This window comes from Clarias gariepinus, chromosome 7, assembly GCF_024256425.1.
Source record: "Clarias gariepinus isolate MV-2021 ecotype Netherlands chromosome 7, CGAR_prim_01v2, whole genome shotgun sequence".
Taxonomy (NCBI): Eukaryota; Metazoa; Chordata; class Actinopteri; order Siluriformes; family Clariidae; genus Clarias; species Clarias gariepinus.
This window is the reverse complement of record NC_071106.1, coordinates 39,894,174-39,912,500: the sequence shown is the minus strand read 5'-3', so window position 1 is coordinate 39,912,500 and position 18,327 is coordinate 39,894,174. Positions and strand designations below refer to the sequence as shown.

The following is an 18,327-nucleotide window of genomic DNA, read 5'->3' as shown; positions in this document are numbered from 1 at the left end:
CCTGCTTAAAACTCCACGTTAGAAGAAAACAGAGTTACTTTTTTAAGAGTTTAAGAGTAAACAGCTTTACGTGAAATTTTACACAGGAAACATTAAAACAGCGTCTCAGTAAAAGTACCAGTGGACAAAAGGACCATTTTAAAATATAAAAAGATATTAAAACCTAAAAAATTAAAAGTAAAAATTTTCAAACTGCTGTTTATTTAATAAACAAAAATAAAACAATATTTTTTTTTATTTGAAAAACTAGTTTTTGTGATTTTCTTTTTTGTTTTGTTTTGTTTGGCTAAAGTTTGCTTAGAACAATAAAGGGATGTTTTTGCATGTGTGTGTGTGTGTGTGTGTGTGTGTGTGTGTGTGTGTGTGTGTGTGTGTAGAATGGCTCAGTGCTCTGTGGTGTGATTCACTGTTCACCGGTTTCCTGCTCCAACCCTTACACCGCACCAGGAGAGTGCTGTCCCCAGTGTCCAAGTAATACACACACACACACACACACACACACACACACACACACACGTTCCCAGCTGCACATCCTTCTAGACCTCTCTGGTCTTTCCTCCTGTACTGACTCGGTCTCCTCTCTGCTCTCGTCCCAGACTGTGCTCTTCAGAACCGTGTGTTTGTTGACGGCGAGATGTTCGTGAACCCTCAGAACCAGTGTGAGGAGTGTGTGTGTCGCGGGGGTCAAGTGGATTGTCATCAGAAGTGCTCCAGACCCAACTGTCACTATCCCGTCAGTGGGACGTGCTGCCAGAACAACTGCAACGGTAACACACACATTAACAAAGCGCCGTTACCCGACCTGAGCAAACGAGTTACAGAGAACCATAGAGAACTATAGAGAGCTGTAGAATATTTTAAAGAATCTTATGGAAAATCATAAATTTTCACAGAGAACCACAGAGAACCGTAAAGCTCCGCAGACGTCTGTAGAGGTTCTGACGGTAGCACAGGTTTATATTCTACTACGTTATCGTTTCCATAGCAACGGCTCATTCACATGGATGTTTCAGTAAGGTCAGTGTAAGGAGTCTCCAGTGTCGGCTCTGTGTCAGAGTCAGAGGTGAAGCTGTAAGTCCACACACACCTTCAGGACCGAGGAGATAACGCTGCTCGGCGGTTTCTCAGTCACATGACCAGCTGAGCTGTAGGGGGGGTAACACACTTGGGGTTGTGCTGTTAGAGGACAATAATCAACACCAGTGTGTTGTCCTGTCGTCCTCAGGGTGTAGCTACGCGGGTAAAGATTATCCGAACGGCATGGAGTTCCCTCACCCGACCGACCCGTGCAGGGAATGTCACTGTCTCGTGAGTAACACACTCTCATTAACACTCTGAGAGACAACGGTTTACAGGACACTCAGACAGTTTTACATCTCTGTGTATGTGTGTGTGTGTGAGTGTGTTTAGAACGGTAATGTGCAATGTAGGATGAGTAGATGTCCTCCTCTACAGTGCAGTGAACCCACACAAACCCAAGGACAGTGCTGTCCTCAATGTCCAGGTCAGCGGACACACACACACACACACACACACACACACACACACACACACACATTTGTATCTCATCAGTAAGTCCTGATCGTTTCATTGTACTTATTGTGTGTGTGTGTGTGTGTGTGTGTGTGTGTGTGTGCCACAGCGCCCCCTGCTGACTGTGTTTTTGAAGGACACTCTTACAGACACACCCAGCGCTTCTACCACCCCACGGACAGCTGCCGTCTCTGCTCGTGCTCCAATGGGACGGTGAGCTGTCACCGTAAGCCCTGCCCCTCCGCCCCCTGCGCCCACCCTGTTCAGCAGGAGTGCTGTCGCACCTGTGACGGTACGATCCCGATCCTTATGATGATTTCAGCAAAAAAAAAATGCACTAATTATATAATTTTAGGATTCTATTTGGGTTCTGTCCCAGAATTTAGCTCCGCCCCATTTGAAGTTGTGCAGCAGTTGTTGTTAGGTCCAGTTATTATTACTGTTGTACTCGCAGCTGTAGAGTTAGAGTTAGTAACAGTTAAAGCAGTAGTTATGCGGTAGTTATATTGTAGTCTGTTGTAAGAGGTCCGGTTATACACTAATCCAGGGGGAGGGGGACCCCGGCCTTGTGCCCCGAGTCACCCTGGGGTACGCTCTAGGTCTCCTCCAACCCTGTACAGGACAAACACTACAGAGTAATACTAATGAGTGAGCAAGAGCCAGAGTTACTGTGATAGTTACAGTTATAGTTACATTTACAGATGAAGCTACAGTTATAATTATATCTATAGTTTCAGTTATAGTTACATTTACACTGGTTATAATAATGCCTACTAAGTTAAACTAAGTTGTACATTACAGTGAAATAGTTTCTTCACATATCCCAGCGCAGGAGGCCATGACACAGCGCCCCCCGGAGGAGATAGGCTGAAGGTCCTTAACGGTGCTCAAGGGTCCAATAGGGGCAACTTGGTGTAGCTGGGGCTCAAACTGGCAATAAAACATTCTTTGCATATCCCAGTTAGGCATCTGGGGTCAGAGTGTAGCGCTGTAACACTACGCTGTGGGTGTTACACAAGGTTATAGTTATTTTGTTATGGTTATTCATACTGTAGTTAAACAGTTACAGTTTCTGTTATAGGTAATGTTATAGTTATTAACATTAACAGCTACAGTTAGAGATAGTTATGATTGTATTTTTATAGTTGTATAGTTATTGTTGATGTTACGCGATATTGTAGAAGCAGGAGTTCAGTTATGCTGAATATCGACACAGCGGTGATAAGGCAGGAGGATCGAGGCCTCAGAGTGAGTGCTGACGCTAATCATCAGTTTAATATAACAGTTCAATAAACAATACATTAATATTGAGTAAATTATATTTTAGACATAACATGAGCAAGTGTGTTAATTACAAGCTCGCGTATTTTAAAGCAAAAGTTATATTTTTAAGAATTGTATTGTTTGCACCGTTCGCTGATGATGTAGCTAATGCTAACGGTTTCATTATTCTGTTGCTAGTGAGTTTAATTGTTTGTGGAAAAACACAATCGAGTGTTAGACAGAGTGAGACGTCCCCGTGTGATTAAACCGCATATAAAACGTTATTAAAGTTACAGTCACAGTTAAAGCACTTGGTACTGTACATGCATATATGTATATATTTTGTGTGTGTGTGTGTGTGTGTGCAGGATGTTTGTATAACGGTGTGGAACGTGCTAACGGAGAGAGGTTCGCGGACGTCTCGGACCCCTGCGGGACGTGTGTGTGTCGTGAAGGCTCTGTGAGCTGCGAGAGAAGACGGTGTCCCCAGATCACGTGTCCATATCCTGTACAGAGACAGTGCTGTCAGAGCTGCGACGGTACGTCTCATACTCAGAGTGTGTGTGTGTGTGTGTGTGTGTGTGTCCTGTTTATGTCAATTAACCACAATTACTGAAGTGTACATAAAGAAAACGTGCAAGAAAACACAAAACATTGGGTGTAATTCTATATGTAGAGCTTCACAGCTTCATGATTTAGATTATAAACTACAGTAACCCTTATATAATATAAAGGGGTGGAGTTACAGGATTACATCACACCGTTAATAAACGCTTTATGACACTAACATGAGCGTTTGCAAACACCTGCTTGAGTGCTGCTTTGGAATAATAAAACTTTCTGCTGCAAATGTTCTGATGTGTGTGTGTGTGTGTGTGTGTGTGTGTGTGTGTGTATCTCCCCCCAGGTTGTCATTATGCTGGTGAAGATTATTTGAGTGGACAGGAGTTCCTGGACCCCTCAGATCGCTGTAAACACTGCACGTGTATAAACGGAGACGTGACCTGCAGTCAGAAACCCTGCTACACCCCGGGCTGCTCTCACCCGGCGCCCTCTCCTGGACACTGCTGTCCCACCTGTGACGGTGAGAGACTCGACTCAGGGGTTTCCGATGGTTCTGTAACTGATCTGTTCTCCAGACCTGGTAACGGTTCTGATTCTTTCCTTTAATCTGTGAACTTGTTTGTTTATTTGTTTGTTGGTTTGTGTTGCTGATGTTTCAGAAAAACAGATTTTCTTTTCACAAAACCATGCAGTGCTTCAGACTTTTAAATCAACTTTTTAATTCAAAATGTCCATCTTTTTATCTATTAAAATGGTATTTCTATATTAATGTCCACAGCTACAGCGCCCCCTAGTGTTGCTGTACTTTACACTGTTAGCTACAGTATATACTCACAGTGGAACATACATTTTTATTTGACTTATTTAAATTTTCATTAATTATTATTTATTGAATTTTTTATTATTAATTGTTATCACTTGAATTCATTCTTTACTTCAAAGTTTTTAAAACGTAATATTATATAAATTTTTAATTCGTATTATATACAATATTTATTAACTGTTTGATTATTGTTTAATCATTAATTTTCACTTCATTTAATTGATTTGTTGTTAATAATCAAAGCTGCTACACAATAGGAAATGATTAAACATGATAAAAGCTGCGTTGAGTCAGTATGGTGCTGATTGAATCCCGATCTAATCCCTGTAGAGATCTGAGACCGTCCAGATGTTTGTGAGTTTAGTGATTAACCGGAAACACATGGTCGTGCGCTTTGTTTCCGAAGATAAAACTACAGTTAGTAGAGACGTTGCAGAGCCATACAACACACACACACACACACACACACTAAGGACGCTTCGGCTGAGATGTGAGGAGCTTCAACTAGAAATGCTCCGATCACAGATTACCGATCACCAAGATCCTGATCTGCCGATTGCCGATCACAGAATGGCAGGAGAATGGGAATCTTATATCTATACTCTAGCAGAGTTTGTAGAAATGAAACGAACTCTAAATTAACTATATTGAAAAACCCCTGTAGAAATAGGCTACAGTCAAGATCTTGAAGAACCACCAAGTGTTTATTTTAGAAAATGAGAGCTTAAGGCTGAAGAGGGGTCGGGCAGACCAACACACATCAGATCAGCCTAATGGGACGCAGCCTCTTAATACACTGATTACATTATTATTATATTATTATATTATTATATTATTATATTATTACATTTTATAATTGGCAGCAAAATGTCAAACTTGTTACACCAAAACTGGCTTCTGCCACAAAGGACAAAACTATGGCATGTGTTTTTTTCTGTTATTAAAATGCCGTTGCTTCCACCTCGAGGGATTTCATCATGACACACATTGCCGTTTTGTTGTTTGCCGATCAAGCTATTTATAGCCAATATCGGCTGATCATGATCAGTGGCCGATCAATCGGAGCATCTGTAGCTCTTACACGCCTGATGTTCTTCCTCTCAGCGTGTTCCTATGGCGGTGAGGTTCTGTTAGACGGACAGACGGTACCGGACCCGACCGAGCCGTGCTCAGAGTGTACCTGCAGGGTAAGTGTGTGTGTGTGTGTATGTAATGTGGGGGGGAGGAGTTACATAAAGAACAGGTTATAGTAGTATGTGTGTGTTAAACAGGGCGGCTCAGTGCAGTGTGTGAGGAGAGTGTGTGATCCGGCTCCCTGTCCTCATCCCGTCCCTGGCCCCTGTGGGTGTCCTGTTTGTCAAGGTGTGTAACACACACACACACACACACACACAAACACACACACACACACACTTATATTCGAGCCTAAACACTGAATTGATTATATTTCGATTTATTGATTAATTTAATTAGTTATTACTCTGTTCTACTTTTTTATAAAATGATAAAATAGTTTATAAAATGTTTAATTATTGTAAGAGCGCAGAGATTCTAATAAAAATGATCAGAAACAGATTAAAACTAAAATTCACTAAAGTTTCTATATTTATACAGAAAATCATTTTTCCGTATTTGTACCGCTGGGCTTTTATTATATTTTATATTAAGTTTTATTTTCTATAGATATATTTTTCTTTAGCTAAAGTTATTTTCTATATTTTATTTTTTATGGTTTAATCATTTCACTGCCTATCGTGGTGTGTGTGACTGTGTGTGACAAATACTATTTCAATTTAAATAACATAATTTATTTATTATTAACAGTGTGTTTTTAAATGAAGTGTATTAAAATCAATAAACCATGTTGTAGTTAAAGTCCTAAGAGGAGTGTGTGCATGTGTGTGTGTGTGTGTGTGTGTGCGTGCGTGTGTGTGTGTGTGTGTGTAGGTTGTTCCTTCCAAGGACAAGTTTATGAAGATGGAGCCATTTTTTCAGCACCTAATGCAAAGTGTGAGGAGTGTACATGTTCTGTAAGTGCTCACACACACACACACACACACACACACACACACACACACACATGCTTGGCGAACACACAATGTGTTTTTACAGTACATGCACTGTGTGTGGGTGTGTGTGTGTGTGAGACAGAGAGGGGAGGTGAGATGCACCCCTCGGTCCTGCCCCATCACGACGTGTCCTCACCCCGCAGTGGACCGGTGCGGATGTGCCGAGTGTAATCGCTGCAGGTTTCACGGGCGAGAGTGTGTGAACGGGGAACACTTTCCTGATCCCGAGGACAACTGCCAGAGATGCACCTGCCAGGTAACTCACACACACACACACACACACACACACACACACACTCATATTTTGTAAAAGATGCTCATACATATATTTACATGTAGTACAGAGAGGAGAGAGAACAACTGGTACAGTGGTGTAGGGGAAATAACCTCTGCATCAATGTAAAAAAGACCAAAGAGATGGTGGTGGACTTCAGAAAGGACAAGCGACCTCCTCTCCCCCTACACATTGATGGAGCAGCTGTGGAAGTGGTCTCCAGCTTTAAGTATCTATGCGTCCATACAGCTAAGGACTTAAACTGGAGCATCAACACCTCGGGCCTGATTAAAAAGGCCCACCAGCGCCTCTACTCCCTCAGGAAGCTAAAACGAGCTGGGCTTGGAAGCCTGGTTCTGAAGAGTTTCTATTGAGGAGCGGTTGAAAGCATCATCAGCTCCTACATCACTGTGTGGCACGGCAATAGCACCGTAGCTGAGAGGAAAGTCCTGCAGAGGGTAGTTAAAGCTGCACAGAGGACAGTGGGGAGCAGGGGAGCAGGCTTCCCTCTATCACCGAACTGTACACTGCAAGATGCAGAGGAAGAGCCCTCCGCATTATTAAGGACTCCACACACCCTGCACATGCTCTATTCCAACCTCTTCCCTCAGGCAGAAGGCTGAGAAGCCTTCAGTGCAGGACCACCAGGCTTAAAAACAGCTTTTACCCTGAAGCAATTAGACTGCTGAACTCTAGCCGTGCTCTGTAGGTCCTCTCCCATTAAACACAATCAAACTTTTAGTGTAATATATAACTCTATGGTGCAATACATATATATAACCCTAAAAGTCCAATATACAATGTGTGCAATACAGCCTCTGAAAATGTGCAATACACTATGTACAGTTTATGTCTAATTTCCTGTATAATATATCTCTGACTGCTCTTATTTATATTTATGTATATACATATTTACACCCTCATATTTATATTACTATGCTATCTCTGTGGCTTAAACGGGACCTGGGTCCTAATTTCGTACCAGAACATGGAAGTGTGCTGGTATGACAATAAAGAATCCTTGAATCCTTGAATCCTTGAGATATAGACGAGAACATTTGAGCTTCAAAACTGAATTGATTCTTTTATTGATTCGTTTAAAGATTCGTTTAAAGTCTATTAAATTTGAATCTTTTCTTCCACACGTTTAAGGATATTTTCCTAAGAGATACAATTCACAACACAACAAATTTATTTCAGATAACAACAACAACAGAAATACCACAGATATGTTTTATTTAATGCTTCTTGTGTCTAAACAAAAAGTAAATTAATTTATTAACATAATGTTAATGCAGTGCTACAAATCAGATGTAACATGCTGTCATGTCACACAACAAATTTAATGCACCAAAAATAAGTTTATTTGCTACATAACAATGTACTTAATGCAACACAAGAAAAGTTCAAAACTCTCAAAAGTTCAGTTTTCCTTAGATTTGTGAAGAAGAAACGCTACTCTCACTCCGCTACACTCCGCTACACTCGACTCGTTACCTTTATAACCGTCTCGACACTTTAGATATTCTTTGTTTTTGCCAGAGAAATGCAGCCGGTGGATCGACCATGTGACTACGTTTCACCAATCAGATGTAGCAACAATAGTCACATGACTCCGTGATTACAATAACCGCAGGTAGTCAAATCTTCAGCCGCGGTAGACAGCGAAGGAAACATGTCGCGGTTAGTTTAGCTGTTCTATTTAATGTTGCAATGTTAGGGTTAGGGTTAGAGTTAGAGTTAACCCTAACCCTAACCCATGCAGCACAACATGCTGCTTTTCTCTATAAGAAAGAAAACCTTTTTAATAAATAAACACAAAATAATAATTTCATGCAACACAAATAATTAAATGTAACACAAATGTAAACCTTTTTTAAAGCAACACAACAAGTGTAATGAATTTTAACATTGTAATGCAACAAAGGAAAACATTTACATGCATGTGTGTGTGTGTGTGTGTGTGTGTGTGTGTAGAACGGTGATGTGTCGTGTACATCCGCGCCGTGCCCGGCGGTGTCGTGCAGGAGGCCGGTGCGACCCCCGGGGTCGTGTTGCCCCGTGTGTACGGGTGTGTGTGAGCACATGGGGCAGGAGTACAACAGCGGCTCCACCTTCACCCCCCCGACCGACCCCTGTTTGACCTGCACCTGCGTGGTGAGTGTGTCCACCTGATGAACTCAAGTTGTTACCATTTACAAACTAAACTGTCTGTGTGTGTGTGTGTGTGTGTGTGTGTGTGTGTGTGTTTTCTTTCCAGAATGAAGTTGTGTCGTGTCAGAGGAAGGCGTGTCCTCGGCAGTGCACACACCCTGCCCGCTACTCGGACTGCTGCCCCGTGTGTGACACGTGCTTGTACGAGGATGTGGAGCACACACACGCGCAGAGGTTCACGCCGCTCTCCAGTCCGTGTCTGCGCTGCGTGTGTGTGAGTGGGAGCGTCACGTGCACGCAGGTCACCTGTCCTGTAGTCACGTGTAATAATCCGGTCACTCCTCCAGGAGAGTGCTGCCCCCGGTGCAGAGGTCAGTGTGTGTGTGTGTGTGTGTGTGTGTGTGTGTGTGTGTGTGTGTACATGATGATAATATGAACCTTCTAATAAAACCCTGCTGTGACCTTTGACCCTCAGTGTGTGTGCAGAACGGTGTTGAGTACAGAGAGGGGGAGCGCTTCCGTCCTCACAGTGACCACTGCTCTCAGTGCATCTGCGAGGTAACACACACACACACACACACACACACACACACAGGAATGAAAACCGAGACTCTACTTAAAAGCACATAATCACGTATTGATGTGTACGTTATGAATATTCCAATTTTTACCAAAAAAAGGCTGTGTGTGTGTGTGTGTGTGTGTGTGTGTGTGTGTGTGTGTTTTCTTTAGGATGGTGAGGTGAGATGTGCAGGATCTCAGTGTGCACAGTTAAACTGCATGCACCAGGTTACTGATCCAGGCTCCTGCTGCCCAAGATGCCGAGGTGTGTGTGTGTGTGTGTGTGTGTGTGTGTGTGTGTGTGTGTGTGTGTGTGTGAGACGCATTACCAAGGACCACCAGGAGATAACACTCTTGTTCTCAGCACTGCAGACAAAAGTAGAGTAGGCCGTGGTTGATCAGGAAGTAGGAGGCGATCAGGCGATGGTCACTTCCTTAAGGTTCCCCATTGATCTGGAGATCACGTGACTCACGTGAACAGACGTCCTCTTTCTGCTGTCAGGTTAAGTTGCCGTGAGAAGATTTGTGGGAATAATTGACCCACCTTTAGAACCTCATCAAGGGTCGTTGGTCGTTTTTGGCCCAGTCTGGGTCGGTCAAGGGTGGCTCGAAGGGTTAAGGCACTGAGTTACTGAACGAAGGTCGGCGGTTCGAATCCCAGTTCCACCAGGTTCCCACTGTTGGGCCCTTGAGCGAGGCCCTTAACCCTATCTGCTCCAGTGCTGTATCATGGCTGACCCTGTACTCTGACCCCAGTTACACTGGGATGTGTGAATACGGAACTTCACTGTGCTGTAATGTCCATGTGACAAATAAAGACTTAACGTAGTCTTGGGCTCTCAGGGGTAGAAGGTGAGTTTTCCCATATGATTGAGTTGATGCAGGAATCATCCATTCTTTACCAAATCAATCATCTAGGAACACTCACCTTCTTACAGAAGATTCCAACACAGACTTCAGCACTGGAGACTTCCTGGACATCCCTGTGAATGCAGGAGACCAAGACGCTCCTGCACACCGTGACAGGTCCGAGGGGTGGGCCAGGATGTTGTTGTCTTCATTTAGATGGTTATACTTCCACAGGTTATTAAGGCTGGGACCAAGGCTTGGTCTAGACATGGAGGCCACCTCAGGTTTGGACTGAGTGTAATTTGGGGGACTTGACCATGGTGTAGTCAGGAGTGGTCTCTGCTGAAAAGAAGGTGTGCGAGGACTGGAGACCGGTCTTCCTCGGGCTAAATCTCTTGATTGATGGTGTATTTGTAAATAAGGAGGAAGGCAGTGGCAGCGATGATGACGGTGGCAGCAGTAATGGACTATGATGAAGAGCAAAGTGGAGCTGGTGCAAACGACCGAACGGAGACCTGCCATCACAATGTGTGTGTTTGTGTGTCTTAGGGTGTGTGTATGATGGAGTTGAACACTCTGAAGCCAGTACCTGGTTCGCCTCCAGCGGTCCCTGTATGTCCTGCATGTGTGTGGACGGAGTGACCACCTGCTCGGAGATCCAGTGTCTCTCCCCCTGCATCAACAAGATCAATGTTCCTGGGGAATGTTGTCCTCTTTGTGCAGGTAACACAAACACACACATATACAGTACACAAACACACACACACACACACACACACACACACACACATACACATGCTGAAATGTCTGTCTTGTTTCTTCAGACTGCATGTTTGAAGGTCGCGTGTATGGACCAGGGGAGAACTTCCAACCATCAGATGATCCCTGTCAGATCTGCACATGTGAGGTACATTTAAATTCAATTCCACTCAATTCAATTCAGTTTTATTTGTATAGCGCTTTTAACAACAGTCACTGTCGCAAAGCAGCTTTACACAATCAAAAGAATTATGGAAATGAGTTTAAAACCTATGAGGAAATGTGTGTGAATCAGAATGATCAGATCGTCCCTGATGAACGAGCCGAGGGTGAAGGTGCTCAGAAAAACTCCCTGAGATGGTAATAGGAAGGAACCTTGAGAGGAACCAGACTCAACAGGGAACCCATCCTCATCTGGGTGATAACAGATAGCAGGGATTGATCTGCACTCATACTGTGTGTTAGGAGGCTGGAAGTTCAGTATAACAGGAGATGTGGAGAAGTTCATATGGAGTCCAGTTGGTTATTGGAGGCTCAGGTAGACTGTAGGAAACTCCAGTCCTGAACTATGGAGTGACTAAAACACGAGTCCTCAGAGAGACAGCTGTCTGTATCAGAACAGAGGACAGGACCGTCTTCATGGTAAAGTGGAACCGTCCCCAGTCACCACACACATGGGGCGTCCATGTGCAGCTTTGTAAGAAAAAGCTCCGCCCCCTGCTGTAGTTTTAATAATACGCGGTACTGATAAGCAGCCTGCATCCTTTGATCGAAGTAGGCGTGGCGGATCGTAAGACACTAGCAGTTCACTCAGGTACTGTGGCGCGAGACCATTTAATGCTTTATATGTCAAGAGTAGTATTTTAAAATGGGTGTGACGTTTCCTGTGTGTGTGTGTGTGTGTGTGTGTGTGTGTGTGTGTGTGTGTGTGTGTTGCAGGTTATGCCAGATGGACAGCAGCACCTGCGCTGTTACAGGAAGCAGTGTCCCCGTCTGGTGGACTGTCCCAAAAATTACATCACCTTTAACGCTCCTGACTTCTGCTGTCCAGTGTGTGCACGTCAGTATCTGTGTGTGTGTGTGTGTGTGTGTGTACACATCACTATCATTATGTATATAATTACTGAATTCACTTGAGAGTCGACTCTGTGTATGATTGTTAATGAATCAGTTTGACTCAGGAGTTGTTTGGACAAACTGATTCTTTTCAGCTGAAGTGATTCTGTGAATCTTTGAATCATCTCTAGTGAAGTGAATCGTCTAAATGACTCGTCTCTGTTTTAGAGCCTCTGAGTGTCTGTACAGAAGCGCTGATCGGAAACGAAGTCCTCGCTACGGACGACCCGTGTTTCACCTGCCAGTGCAAAGTACACACACACACACACACACACACACACACAGTGAATAAATGAGCTCTGTTTGATGGTTAGTCAGTGTGCTTTTTAAGGACCTCATTGAGTTTGTGTGTGTTTGTGTGTGTGTGTGTGTGTGTGTGTGTAGGATCTCACATGGACGTGCATCCATAAACTCTGTCCTTTACTCAGCTGTCCTCCAGATGAACAGTACACACCACCCGACTCCTGCTGTCCAGGCTGTGATGGTATTCAGTGTGTGTGTGTGTGTGTGTGTGTGTGTGTTTACTTCGTTTTCATGTGTATATCATGTGTGATTCTCAGTGTGTGTGCTGGAGGGAGGGAGACGGCGTGTAAAAAACGGAGAGACCTGGACTGATAGTGAAGACGAGTGTGTCACCTGCTCCTGCAAAGTGTGTGAGACACACACACACACACACTGAGAGCAACACACACACTGAGAGCACCACATTCTTATATATAAATGTGTGTGTGTGTGTGTGTGTGTGTGTGTGTGTTACAGCTGGGCCATATAGAGTGTGATATAGAGCAGTGTGCACCGCTGGTGTGTGAGGTCGGACTCCTGAAGGTCAGAACCCCGGGGAAGTGCTGCTACGAATGTCAAGGTACAAATGTTTATATAACGTTATTACCTTATTTTTAATGAATAATCAAAATGAGTTGTGTGCTTATTGTGTGTGTGTGTGTGTGTGTGTGTGTGTGTACCCAGACGCCAGGGCTGCGTGTGTGTATGAGGGACAGCTGTATGACTCTAACGAGCAGTGGGACGTGGATGAGTGCACTTCCTGCACGTGTGTGTCTGGAGAGGTTCACTGCCAAACTGAGAGATGTCCAGCAGTGTCCTGTGCTTCTGTGAGTCTCTCTCTCTCTCACAATTGCAAATTTCTTTGTTTTTGTTTAGTGATTTATTTTCTACATTCTACAACAATACTGGGGATTTCAAAACTATAAAATAACACATATGGAATTAGGTAATTACGTAACAACAAGAAAGACAACAGTTAGTTGTTATTTTAAGACACAGAGGTCAGCCTTTCTGTAATAGTTCTTGCAAGAACAGTATTGTCAAGTGCATTTGCAAAATCCGTCCAGCACCATAATGAAACTGTTATCAGCCTGAAAAATGACCAATTACCAGCACCTGAGATTAGAGGCGTTATGAAGTCTTTACAGAGCGGAAGTAGCAGAAACATCTCACCATTAACTGTTCAAAGGAGATTAATGCATTTTTTGGACGCCTTCAGCATTCCTTTACAATGTAGAAAGAAATAACAATCAGGGACCATCATGGAGTTAGAAAGTGACCCCAAACTTTTGAACGGTAGTGTTAATCCAGGAGCCGCTTAAAACTGGTTTGTGTCAGTGGAAAGCCAAGCAGAGTGAGTTTAGAAATTTTATTGCAACCGTATAGTTATATCAGTATCATATCAATGATTATAGTGTTGGAAATTGGTAATATTGGTAATATTTTTGTGCGGCTGAAACGGATTATCTGCATTTACATTATTTCCTATAGGACAATGTGTTTCACAATACAACATTTCACCTCAGGAACGGATTAAACTCATATACTGAGTTACCGCTGTAACATTATAACATAATCTAACATTATAATATAATATAATATAATATAATATAATATAATATCTATATTTTGCCTATGCATTTGCTTTGGCTTTTCCTACACTACACTCCCTGATGCACAGCCTTGAGTGTGTGTTTGTGTGTATGTAGTTTGTGTGTGTGTTCAGTGTGTATCTTTGTGTTTATGACTGTGTGTGTGTGACTGTGTGTGTGTGTGTGTTTAATAAACAGGATGAAAGTCCATCTGTGCGTCCCGGGATGTGTTGTCCCCGCTGTATCCCGCGTCCTGCCACCTGCATCGTGTTCGGAGATCCGCACTATCGCACGTTCGATGGCAAGATGGTGAACTTCCAAGGGACGTGTACTTACGTGTTAGCACAGGATTGTGACGGTGGAGACTTCAGGTGTGTGTGTGTGTGTGTGTGTGTGAGTGTGTGTGTAAGGTAAAGAACTAGGGGGCTCCACATTAAGGCTACTACTACCATTCAGTTGGGAGGACCGAAGACTATCACGTGTTTCCTTCGAACCACGTGACGTCAGCCGAATGCATCTTTTCGAACTGCTTGCTCACGCACCATTAGGGGCGGAGTAACACACTCAGAGGAAAGCGCTATCCGCTCCTTCCGCATGCGTGAGCTCACAGACGCCCCTGATTGGCTGGTTACATCAAAAAAGTAAACGAAGTACACCCAACACTGATGGTGTGTGTGTGTGTGTGTGTGTGTGTGTGTGTGTTAGTGTTCATGTGACGAACGATGACCGTGGCCGTAAGGGCGTGTCCTGGACTAAAGAGGTGACAGTGTACATCAGGGATCTTGTGATCCAGCTGCTGCAGGACTGGGTGGTGAAGGTGAGCGCTCCTCACTCTGTGTGTGTGTGTGTGTGTGTGTTTTGGTGTGTGTGTTTGTGTGTGTGTGTGTGTGTGTGTTTGTGTGTGTATGTATTAAACATCACTCTGAACTTTCTATCATGCAAGAACTAGAACTAGTGGTTTTAGTCAAGATTAAGGTCTATAATTAGTGATGTAATCGAGTGATGTGAGATGGAGATCAGCAGATCATGATGAAGGCAGGAATCACAACTTAATATATTATCACTGTTATGGCTGAAGCTTTTAATGATGATTAAAATATTAATTTAGTTGAAACATTTAAACATTAATTTAGTTGAGTCCCAGCACTGCCAGGGTTCTGATCTTATCGTATAATACAGTAACTCTTCCTAAAATAAATGCTTTAATTTTAAAATTAACTATACAGAAATTAATCACGGATGTACTTATCCACATGACTAGAGCTCCTCATATTAAAGGGAGAAACATGGAGCTGAAGAAGAAGAGTTTTAGAAGAGTGTGTGTAACTCTGAAGGTCTGTGTGCTCCTCTGGCTCTCAGGTCGATCATCAAACCGTCACGCTGCCGTTCCTGAAAGAGCCGTATGTTTACCTGGAGCGCAAATCCAACACCGTCCTCCTCAACACCAACATTGGCATAAAGGTACAGAGTGTGTGTGTGTGTGTGAGAGAGAGAGAGAGAGAGAGAGACATTAATGTGTGTATAAATATCCACTAATAATAATAATAATATTTCCTTATAAAAAATATTACAAACAGAATGTTTTGGACGTGTGTAGGAGAGGATCTGTCACACTCTCAGTCTGTTCTTCATCTGTTCTCTGCAGGTGTTGTGGAACGGACGTTCTCACCTGGAGGTCAGTGTTCCAGGCACCTATAAGGAGCAGATGTGTGGTCTGTGTGGAAACTTCAACAACTTTCCTCAGGACGACATGCGGCTGCGTAACGGACAGATCACCACCTCAGAGGCGAGCTTTGGAAACAGCTGGAAGGTAAACGAGCTCGGAGGAGACGAGGGGAACTCCTCACCTCACCGCACACCTCATCTGCTCGGATCACATCCAGAATAAAACAAATGAAATGAAACAATGAAAGATGATCTCGTTTGATCTTGTTTTAAATTGAGGCAAAAAAAGTGACATTTCTGTTTCTTTAAATGTTACTGAAACCTCATCATTTTGAAGGTAATGTTCTGCAGTCAGTCTCTCAGGGGTCGTAACGATGATGAAACGATCTCCCATGATGCACTGCAGGTGGCCGGGAATGACACCAGCGCTCGGTGCGCGGACGCGAGGAACATCGACCCGTGTAAAGAGGCCGGATACTCGTTCCGTAAGACGGCGAACAGTCGCTGTGCGGTCCTAAAGTCCGCCGTGTTCGAGCGCTGTCACAGAGTGGTGCCTCCGGAGATGTTCTTCGCCTCGTGTGTGTACGACCTGTGTGCCTGCGCAGCCAACGCAGACGACTGCCTCTGTGATGCCCTGGAGGCGTACGCTTCTGAGTGCCGTGAGGGAGGAGTCGTCTTACAGTGGAGATCACCTTCCCTCTGTGGTGCGTCTTACACACACACACACACACACACACACACAACAGCTAATATAATGTCAGGGCTATTATAGAAAACTAATCAACCACTTCTCAGATTATAAGATTAAATCATTTAGTGTGTGAGATTAAAGGTCACGCTAACGTCCTGCTGTAATACGATGTGAAGCCCAGCTGAGATGTTAGCGATGTCCTCTGTGTCTCTCCTGTAGCTGTGGGCTGTCCTTTGGATCGCGGTTATGTGTTTGATGAATGCGGTCCTCCGTGTCCTAAAACCTGCTTCAACAAGGACGTGCCGCTGGGCGTGATCGAGGCGCACTGCTTTAAACCCTGCGTCCCAGGCTGCCAGTGTCCCGCCGGACTGGTGGAGCACGAGTCCCACTGCATTTCCCCGGATAAATGTCCCAAAATCATCCACGGAATCCCCTGAAATCCTCAAAGCTCCTGTAGATCCATAGGACTGCACCGGAACCGAGCCTCTTCTCCAGAACTCGCAGATCATCTTTAACCAGCATGCTGCATCATGGGAACTCTGTATCTGCTGGTACCACCCCGCTGCTGCTGCCAGACGCGGTCATGTCCTTAGACCTGGTGCTCACCATAGAAACATAAAAGCAGCACTATGTTAAATTGGAGCTGTCACTTTTGCCCAGGCTGACTCCGCCCACTCTGTCTAAATGACATACGTTGTATAAAGTTACTGTTTATGAAACAGGTGTAGTGCTGAGAAGCGCTATTATTATTAATATTATTATTAATATTAATGGGTGGGGCTAATTTTAGGGCCAGAAATTCAACCTTAAAGCTGCAATTTAACTTTAAAGCTGCTTTAAAAAACTCAGCACCATGTCTTTGAAACTGATGAATTATTGCATTAATAATAGAAAAAACATCAATGTTTCATACTGCAGCTTTAAAACCATGTGAAAAGTCAGTCTTAATACATAAGACATTGCAATTGTTATGTTTTAATAGTAGTTTTAACTTAATTTTTAAAGATGATTATAATTTAAGAATTTTTTTTACCTTACAAAAAATGCAGTAGCTATTTACGAGCTAGTGAAAACTTTGTGGTAAAATATACATACTGTTTAAAAGGGAACAGTTAGTCCTGGTTTTATTCAAACGCTCTCATATGCATATAACTTAAACCCGGACTAAGTGTTCACTTAATTTTTGTGCAGTACATTAAGATAACGCATGCACAATGAAAAAATTGTAAGTCAAAAATACAAAACATAGATAGATTTTACATCTAAGAGTCAGACAGTTAGGATTTATCTATTAATCCTTAAAACTTATGCACAAACTTATGAGCAGGTGTGTAACCTGAAGCTATATTTAGAATCCTTCACAGTTTTACTGAATACAGGTATAATTTACACTCAGGTTACGCACAGAGGTGCAAAATTACTTAAATAATCATTTTAGTGGATTTTTATTACATTTTGACTTAACATTGTGTTTAATTGTTTTACATTTAAAAAAAAAAAAAAAAAAATTCTTACATTGTTTTGAGACTGTTCAGGTCCTAGTTAGAAATCTTTATAATATGTTAGCGGTAATTTTTTATTATTTTTTTTGTTTACCCAGAAGTCCTGTATTTTTTTACTTTTTTCTTTTATTAACTAGATTTTAAATAGCAACACACTGAGTCACACTGTTTCTTTTGGACACTTTTGAATGTTTGTTTTTGTATGAAAGTCCAGTTAGTTCCATTTGTTTAAAATTATTACTTAGAAATTAGACTTAATTAGAAATTCACACCAAAAGGAATGTAACTTCTTCCTTAGCCCCACCCCTAAATACACCCCAACTCCACCCCTCAATCCTACCCTTAAACGTTCGTAACTGATCAAGTGTGAAGATAAACACACACACACACACACACACTTTTTTTTATTATTTAAAATGTATATTTACATTCTTTTTAAAATATTTTGCTCTTGTTTTTGGTTAGATCTCATTATCTTTGATTAAAATGTTAAGTTTTAGTGTTTTAGAAAAAAAATGTTTCTGTTTTTGCTTCATTTCAGGAGTTACGAGTAAAAAACAAATCTCTAGTGAGGTTTCTGGTGCTAATTTACAGTATTACACAAAGGTTTTCTCAGATAAACCTGTGTTT

General features: G+C 42.8%; 1 protein-coding gene across 1 annotated transcript in view; it reads left to right on the top strand.

Annotated features, from left to right (window-relative positions):
- The window catches only part of kcp (kielin cysteine rich BMP regulator), a 40,063-nt gene extending 22,319 nt beyond the window's left edge, over window positions 1–17,744 (top strand). Inside the window, exons 21-49 of the mRNA XM_053501036.1 lie at window positions 378–471; window positions 597–767; window positions 1,226–1,308; window positions 1,411–1,504; window positions 1,643–1,825; window positions 3,165–3,335; window positions 3,704–3,880; window positions 5,288–5,370; window positions 5,455–5,545; window positions 6,131–6,213; window positions 6,335–6,508; window positions 8,504–8,683; window positions 8,787–9,051; window positions 9,156–9,238; window positions 9,413–9,506; window positions 10,640–10,813; window positions 10,915–10,997; window positions 11,789–11,909; window positions 12,134–12,216; window positions 12,350–12,449; window positions 12,526–12,614; window positions 12,725–12,827; window positions 12,932–13,074; window positions 14,038–14,210; window positions 14,545–14,656; window positions 15,199–15,300; window positions 15,485–15,649; window positions 15,911–16,208; window positions 16,415–17,744. Of these exons, the coding sequence (XP_053357011.1) occupies window positions 378–471; window positions 597–767; window positions 1,226–1,308; window positions 1,411–1,504; window positions 1,643–1,825; window positions 3,165–3,335; window positions 3,704–3,880; window positions 5,288–5,370; window positions 5,455–5,545; window positions 6,131–6,213; window positions 6,335–6,508; window positions 8,504–8,683; window positions 8,787–9,051; window positions 9,156–9,238; window positions 9,413–9,506; window positions 10,640–10,813; window positions 10,915–10,997; window positions 11,789–11,909; window positions 12,134–12,216; window positions 12,350–12,449; window positions 12,526–12,614; window positions 12,725–12,827; window positions 12,932–13,074; window positions 14,038–14,210; window positions 14,545–14,656; window positions 15,199–15,300; window positions 15,485–15,649; window positions 15,911–16,208; window positions 16,415–16,632 (3,990 nt within the window). The 3' untranslated portion in view covers window positions 16,633–17,744. The remainder of the gene's footprint in view (window positions 1–377; window positions 472–596; window positions 768–1,225; window positions 1,309–1,410; window positions 1,505–1,642; window positions 1,826–3,164; window positions 3,336–3,703; window positions 3,881–5,287; window positions 5,371–5,454; window positions 5,546–6,130; window positions 6,214–6,334; window positions 6,509–8,503; window positions 8,684–8,786; window positions 9,052–9,155; window positions 9,239–9,412; window positions 9,507–10,639; window positions 10,814–10,914; window positions 10,998–11,788; window positions 11,910–12,133; window positions 12,217–12,349; window positions 12,450–12,525; window positions 12,615–12,724; window positions 12,828–12,931; window positions 13,075–14,037; window positions 14,211–14,544; window positions 14,657–15,198; window positions 15,301–15,484; window positions 15,650–15,910; window positions 16,209–16,414) is intronic.
- The last annotated feature ends 583 nt before the right edge of the window (window positions 17,745–18,327 follow it).